The 8,496-nt window shown below is 46.0% G+C and overlaps 1 protein-coding gene across 1 annotated transcript in view; it reads left to right on the top strand.

Moving 5' to 3' along the window:
• LOC111956821 (FRAS1-related extracellular matrix protein 2-like) overlaps positions 1 to 8,496 on the top strand; it is a 101,441-nt gene that overhangs the window by 65,670 nt on the left and 27,275 nt on the right. Inside the window, exon 9 of the mRNA XM_023977475.2 lies at positions 3,530 to 3,679. Coding sequence (XP_023833243.1) covers positions 3,530 to 3,679 — 150 coding nt within the window. The remainder of the gene's footprint in view (positions 1 to 3,529; positions 3,680 to 8,496) is intronic.

Genomic DNA, 8,496 nt, shown 5'->3' with positions numbered 1-8,496 from the left:
CCTCCCGGTTGTCCATACCACACCCCTCCCGTCGTCCTATCCCCACATCTCCGGTGGCCCATACACATCCTCCCCGGTGCTCATAACCACACCTCTCCCCGGTGGCCATACCACACATCCTCCTCCTTGTGGCTCCATACCAATCACCCTCCGTGTGGCTCCATACCACACCCTCCTTGTGGCTCATGACCACACCTCCCCTTGTGGCTCCATACCACACCCTCCTTGTGGCTCCATACACCCCTCCTTGTTCCATACCACACCTCCCTTTCTTCCATACCACACCCTCCCTTGTGGCTCCATACCCACACCCCTCCCTTGTGGCTCATACCAACACCCCTCCTTGTGGGCTCCATACCACACCCCTCCCGGTGGCTCTCCATGACACACCCCTCCTTGTGGCTCCATACCACACCCTCCCTTGTGGCCTCATACCACACCTCTCCCCGGTGGCTCACAACCACACCCCTCTCCCGCGTGGCTCCATACCAACCATCCCGGTGGCTCCATACACACACCCTCCCCGGTGGCTTCCATACCACACCCTCCCCGGTGGCTCATACCACACCCTCCTGGCTCCATCCATGGCTCTTACACCCCCCCTGTGGCTCCATACCACACCCTCCCTTGTGGCTCCATACCAACCCCTCCCTTGTGGCTCCATACACACCCCTTGCCCTACTCCCGGTGGCTCCATACCACACCCCCTCCCTTCGTGGCTCCATACGCACACCCCTCCCCTTGTGGCTCATGACCACACCCCTCCCTTGTTGGCTCATACCACAACCCCTCCCGTTGCTCCATACCACACCCCTCCCTTGTGGCTCATACCACACCGCTCCCTTGTGGCTCTTCCATACCACACCCCCCCTTGTGGCTCCATACCACACCCTCCTTGTGGCTCCATACCACCACCCCTCCCTTGGTGGCTCATACCACACCCTCCCTGGTTACCCCTGTGCTCCATAACCACAACCCTCTCCCTTGTGGCTCATCACATCCCTCCCTTGTGGCTCCACTACCACACCCCTCCCTGTGGCTAGATATCAGCCTGTCTGATAAACATAGATATCAGCCTGTCTGATAAACAGATATCAGCCTGTCTGATAAACATAGATATCAGCCTGTCTTATAAACATAGATATCAGCCTGTCTGATAAACAGATATCAGCCTGTCTGATAAACAGATATCAGCCTGTCTTATAAACATAGATATCAGCCTGTCTTATAAACATAGATATCAGGCATTTTGCTTCACACAGTATGCAGTCACAGAAATCTCTCTTATTTCACATGCTTTGAAAAGCTCTTCATGTATCATTTCCTCTTGCAGTGTTTATTTATATTAAGTCAATGCATCAGATAAAAGGAGTGCTTTAGCTACTACAGTACTACTACAGTACTGCTACAGTATTGTTTTATCAGATGGACAGATTAGTTCTATGCAGAGCTATTTTTCAGCCAGTATTAGCCTCTTCTCCTCCTCTCTCTGCTCTCCTCCTCTCCTATCTTCCTATTTATCTGTGTCACTTTGAGATGAGAAACCCAGCTAACTAACAGCCTAGAGGTGTGATCATCATCGTCATGGAAACAGGGTATATGCCTGTGGCGATATCACTACCATTGAATTCATTCATGTATTCACCATGGCTGTGGCTGAAATGGCGTCCTGTGTAGGGCACTTCTTTGGCCTCATGGGCTCTATTAAAAAATAGTGTGCTATATAGGAAATATGGTTCCATTTGGGACAGAATCTAGCAGCTTCATTAAATAGTACCCGCAAAACACCAGTCTCAACGTCAACAGTGAAGAGGTGACTCCGGGATGCTGGCCTTCTAGGCAGAGTTGCAAAGAAAAAGTCATATCTCAGACTGGCCAATAAAAATAAAAGATTAAGATGAGCAAAAGAACACAGACACTGGACAGAGGAACTATGCCTAGAAGGCCAGCATCCCTGAGTCGCCTCTTCACTGATAAAGTTGAGACCGGTGTTTTGCGGGTACTATTTAATGAAGCTGCCAGTTGAGGACTTGTGAGGCGTCTGTTTCTCAAACTAGACACTCTAATGTACTTCTATTCTTGCTCAGTTGTGCACCGGGGCCCCCCCACTCCTCTTTCTATTTTGGTTAGAGCCAGTTTGCTCTGTTCTGTGAAGGGAGTAGTACACAGCGTTCTACCAGATCTTCAGTTTCTTGGCAATTTCTCGCATGGAATAGCCTTCATTTCTCAGAACAAGAATAGACTGACGAATTTCAGAAGAATGTTCTTTGTTTCTGGCCATTTTGAGCCTGTAATCGAACCCACAAATGCTGATGCTCCAGATACTCAACTTGTCTAAAGAAGGCCAGTTTATTGCTTCTTTAATCAGAACAGCAGTTTTCAGCTGTGCTAGCTTCATTTCAAAAGGGGTTTCTAATGATCAATTAGCCTTTTAAAATGATAAACTTGGATTAGCTAACACAACGTGCCATTGGAACACAGGAGTGATGGTTGCTGATAATGGGCATCTGTAGGCCTATGTAGATATTCCATTAAATATCTGCCGTTTCCAGCTACAATAGTCATTTACATTAACAATGTCTACACTGTATTTCTTATCAATTTGATGTTATTTTAATGGACAAAAAAAAACAAGGACATTTCTAAGTGACCCCAAACTTTTGAACGGTAGTGTATACCTCCAGTTCCTCTGTGATGGACCAGGCTTCTGCTGTTCAGTAGTCTGGAGAGAAGGGTTGGTTTGATCCATTTTCACACACACAAAAAATGAGTAAAGCCCTCATTGATATAATTCAGAGCCAACAACTGCCACTCCAATTTTACCTCAAAGTTGTTTATTTTCCCAGAACATACAGTAAATGAGCCCAGGGTCCTGCTCTTACTGTGAGGGCCGTTACGCTCAATCAACACCCTCCCTGTGTTTCTGGTTGTTTGAGTCAGCTGTGATGTTAGTTGACAGAAACTTCCCAAGAGACAGCCCAGTTCACAGCACGCAAAGTACAGAGAGGGAAAGAGGAACAAAGAGAGCGAGAAGAAGAGGGTGAGAGAGAGTCAGAGGAACAGAACAGTGTGGGGGAGATTGACTGTAGCGGAATCTGGGCTCAGGAAAGTACTAATTGCAGACAGGCAGGCCTGGAATCCTCCAACTCCTCTGCGTACGCACACACACGCACACACAAACACTCTTCTACCACAGTCGACTACACTGCACCGGCTCCTTTCAACCAGACACAGAAATAGAGCCTTCAGGCTTCTAGTCTTTACATTTATATTCTGTAATAACATCCCCTCAAATGTACCATACTGTAATGCAGGGGCTATAAGTGCTGGAAATGACTAGTGTTGAGGTTAGTGCCGGCTAGTGGCTCAATGTGCAGTCATTTAGCTATGTCGTCAGAAGTAACTGTATTTGAAATGTGGGTTATTACAAATTCAACTCAAAAGTTAGATCAGACGGTTTCCAGTTGTGAAGCTGACTGAAACAAGATCCTGATGTACGACATCTTCCTGTGTTTCCTCTCCTCCACAGCTCCAGGATTCTACTTCGGCGACACAGACTACCGTGTGGATGAGAGTGATGGTTATGTGGAGGTCAAGGTGTATAGGACAGGCACTGACCTCTCTAAAACAGCCACGGTCACTGTACGCTCCAGGAAAACAGACCCTGTCTCTGCTGAAGGTAGAGACAATACAGTCATTAGATCATTTATTTTGGTACTGTCCATACGTAGCTCGTTTTTGGTCACAGGTCCAGGAATGGCTGAAGAATTGCAACATTTACCTAGATCTAATTTACCTACTGGGTGATTTGAAAAGTCATAGTCAATCAATCAATAATATAATAATTATTTTAGCAAAAATGTGTATGTTTAATTTACAATCTGTAGAAGCTATGAGAATAGAAATGTTCAGTACTTTTGTGAAGCATCACAGCACAGTTGAATAATATATAGCAAAGAGAAATCCAAAATGGATGGTGTTAAGAGATGGATGGGAGGGGTTGTATGGATCTGAAGGGTGGGACTAATAACAAGATAACCCATGTAACACATACAGGGTCTGTAAAATGTATATAGGTTCAGAAATGTTGTGAAATAGCACAGTTACAAATAGAAATTAAACTGGATGGACATCAGAAATAGAGGAAGGACTAAAAACAAACAAAATATAACTATTGTAAAATAGATTGTGTCTGTGAAATGTGTATAAGATATATAAACTGAAAGTAGAAGCCTAAGTGTTATTGTTTATTAGTTTACTCCAATTGGAGGAGGGGTGGTAGGGTTTGCGGGGGAAAATAAAGGTATATTCAAAAAAAAGTATGTATATGTACATGTATGAAGGTATGAATGTTTGAATGTATGATTGTATATGTATGAATGTTTATGTATACATACATAACCATATATATATATATATGTGTGTGTGTATATGCATGTATGACAGTTGAAGTCGTAAGTTTACATACACTTAGGTTGGAATCATTAAAACTCGTTTTTCAACCACTCCACAAATGTCTTGTTAACAAACTATAGTTTTGGCAAGTCGGTTAGGACATCTACTTTGTGCATGACACAAGTAATTTTATTTTAAAAAGTATTTGTGTTATGCACAAGGTAGATGTCCTAACTGACTTGCCAAAACTATAGTTGGTTAACAAGACATTTGTGGAGTGGTTGAAAAACGAGTTTTAATGATTCCAAGTGTATGTAAACTTCCGACTTCAACTGTATATGGATATATATTTTTACCCCAAAAATATATGGGGGATTGGAAATGATGCGGACAATTACATTGATGGAAGCAACAAACTTACAGCAATATTAAAGCTGATCCAGCCCTTAAAAAACAACAACACTGCACACTGAATGTCTATGACAGTACACTGTCTGCTGAAGGTAGGTGCTCCAGTCCCTGTCCCTACAATACAACACACTGCTCTCACACAGGGTACTGCACTACAATACATTGTATTTGTGTTACAGCACACTGGCTTTACCGCTGTGTTTATAGAATCATATAGAGCTTAGGGAAGGTTAACCAGGTGGAACAATATGCTTTAGTCCTCCTCAGGGCTAGTCTGTCTGACTGTCACTCTGTTGTTGTGGAAGTAGAGAGAACACCCAGAGTCCACCTCAGGGTTAGTCTGTCTGACTGTCACTGGTCCTCTTGTTGTTGTGGAAGTAGAGAGAACACCAGAGTCCACCTCAGGGTTAGTCTGTCTGACTGTCACTCTGTTGTTGTGGAAGTAGAGAGAACACCCAGAGTCCACCTCAGGGTTAGTCTGTCTGACTGTCACTCTGTGTTGTGGAAGTAGAGAGAGAACCCCAGAGTCCACCTCAGGGTTAGTCTGTCTGACTGTCACTCGTTTGTTGTGGAAGTAGAGAGAACCCCAGAGTCCACCTCAGGGTTAGTCGTCTGACTGTCACTCGTGTTGTTGAAGTAGAGAGAACCCCAGAGTCCACCTCAAATCAAATCAAAATCAAATCAAAATCAAAATCAATTTTAATTAAGTCACATACACATGGTTAGCAGTGTTAAGCGAGGTGTAGCGAAATGCTTGTGTTCTAGTTCCGACAATGCAGTAATAACAACAGTAATCTAACCTTAACAATTCCACAACTACTACCTTACACACACACACAAGTGTAAAGGGATAAAGAATATGTACATAAAGATATATGAATGAGTGGTGGTACAGAACGCATGGCAGATGCAGTAGATGGTTAAGAGTACGGTATATACGTATGAGATGAGTACTGTAGGGTATGGTAAACATAAAGTGGCATAGTTTTAAAGTGGCTAGTGGTACATTGTATTGCATAAAGATGGCAAGATGCAGTAGATGATATAGAGTACAGTATATACATATGAGATGGTATGTAGGGTATGTAAACATTGTATTAAGTGGCATTGCTTAAGTGGCTAGTGGTACATTTTTACATAATTTCCATCAATTCCCATTTTTAAAAGTGGCTGGAGTTGAGTCAGTATGTTGGCAGCGGCCGCTAAATGTTAGTGGTGGCTGTTTAACAGTCTGATGGCCTTGAGATAGAAGCTGTTTTTCAGTCCGTCGTCCCTGCTTTGATGCACTGTACTGACTCGCCTTCTGGATGATAGCGGGGTGAACAGGCAGTGGCTTGGGTGGTTGTTGTCCTTGATGATCTTTATGGCCTTCCTGTGACATCGGTGTGTAGGTGTCCTGGAGGGCAGGTAGTTTGCCCCTGGTGATGCGTTCTGCAGACCTCACTACCCTCTGGAGAGCCTTACGGTTGTGGGCGGAGCAGTTGCCGTACCAGCGGTGATACAGCCGACAGGATGCTCTCGATTGTGCATCTGTAGAAGTTTGTGAGTGCTTTTGGTGACAAGCCGAATTCTTCAGCCTCCTGAGGTTGAAGAGGCGCTGCTGCGCCTTCTTCACAACGCTGTCTGTGTGGGGGACAATTCAGTTTGCCGTGATGTGTAACCGAGGAACTTAAAACTTTCACCTTCTCCACTACTGACCCGTCGATGTGGATAGGGGGGTGCTCCCTCTGCTGTTTCCTGAAGTCCACAATCATCTCCTGTTTTTGTTGCCGTTGAGTGTGAGGTTATTTTCCTGACAACCACACTCCGAGGGCCTCACCTCCTCCCTGTAGGCCGTCTCGTCGTTGTTGGTAATCAAGCCTACCACTGTAGTGTCATCCGCAAACTTGATATTGAGTTGGAGGCGTGGCATGGCCACGCAGTCGTGGGTGAACAGGGAGTACAGAGAGGCTCAGAACGCACCCTGTGGGGCCCAGTGTTGAGGATCAGCGGGGTGGAGATGTTGTTACCTACCCTCACCACCTGGGGGCGGCCCGTCAGGAAGTCCAGGACCCAGTTGCACAGGGCGGGGTCGAGACCCAGGGTCTCGAGCTTGATGACGAGTTTGGAGGGTACTATGGTGTTAAATGCTGAGCTGGAATCGATGAACAGCATTCTCACATGGGTATTCCTCGTTCCAGATGGGTTAGGGCAGTGTGCAGTGTGGTTGCGATTGCGTCGTCTGGGACCATTGGGTCGGTAAGCAAATTGGAGTGGGTCTAGGGTGTCCGGTAGGGTGGAGGTGATATGGTCCTTGACTAGTCTCTCAAAGCACTTCATGATGACGGAAGTGAGTGCTACGGGGCGGTAGTCGTTTAGCTCAGTTACCTTAGCTTTCTTGGGACAGGAACAATGGTGGCCCTCTTGAAGCATGTGGGAACAGCAGACTGGGATAAGGATTGATTGAATATGTCCGTAAACACACCAGCCAGCTGGTCTGCGCATGCTCTGAGGACGCGGCTGGGAAGCCGTCTGGGCCTGCAGCCTTGCGAGGGTAACACGTTTAAATGTTTACTCACCTCGGCTGCAGTGAAGGAGAGCCCGCAGGTTTTGGTAGGGGGCCGTGTCAGTGGCACTGTATTGTCCTCAAAGCGGGCAAAAAAGTTGTTTAGCCTGTCTGGGAGCAAGACATCCTGGTCCGCGACGGGGCTGGTTTTCTTTTTGTAATCCGTGATTGACTGTAGACCCTGCACATACCTCTTGTGTCTGAGCTGTTGAATTGCGACTCGATTTTGTCTCTGTACTGAGACTTAGCCTGTTTGATTGCCTTGCGGAGAGAATAGCTACACTGTTTGTATTCGGTCATGCTTCCGGTCCCCTTGCCCTGGTTAAAAGCAGTGGTTCGCGCTTTCAGTTTCACGCGAATGCTGCCGTCAATCCACGGTTTCTGGTTTGGGAGTTTTTATCGTTGCTTGGGGTACACATCGTCAATGCACTTCCTAAATGAACTCGCTCACCGAATCAGCATATTCGTCAATATTGTTGTTGGACGCGATGCGGAACATATTCCAATCCGCGTGATCGAAGCAGTCTTGAAGCGTGGATTCAGATGGTCGGACCAGCGTTGAACAGACCTGAGCGCGGGAGCTTGTTGTTTGAGTTTCTGTTTGTAGGCTGGAATCAACAAAATGGAGTCGTGGTCAGCTTTTCCGAAAGGGGGCGGGGGAGGCCTTATAAGCGTCGCGGAAATTAGTATAACAATGGTCTAGTGTTTTTCCAGCCCTGGTAGCACAATCGATATGCTGATAGAATTTAGGGAGTTTGTTTTTAGATTAGCCTTGTTAAAATCCCCAGCTACGATGAATGCAGCCTCAGGGTGTGTGGTTTCCAGTTTACAAAGAGTCAGATAAAGTTCGTTCAGGGCCATCGATGTGTCTGCTTGGGGGAATGTATACGGCTGTGATTATGATTGACGAGAATCCTTGGTGATAATGCGGTCGACATTTGATTGTGAGGAGTTCTAGATCAGGTGAACAGAACGACTTGAGTTCTTGTGTGTTGTTATGATGATCACACCACTTCTCGTAATCATAAGGCATACCCCCCGCCCCTCTTCTTACCGGAAAGATGTTTGTTTCTGTCGGCGCGATGCATGAAGAAACCAGCTGGCTGCACCGACTCCGTTAGCGTCCCTGAGTTAGCCATGTTTCC

This window comes from Salvelinus sp. IW2-2015, linkage group LG4p (genome assembly GCF_002910315.2).
Source record: "Salvelinus sp. IW2-2015 linkage group LG4p, ASM291031v2, whole genome shotgun sequence".
NCBI lineage: Eukaryota > Metazoa > Chordata > Actinopteri > Salmoniformes > Salmonidae > Salvelinus > Salvelinus sp. IW2-2015.
This window is presented reverse-complemented; position numbering and strand designations above follow the sequence as displayed.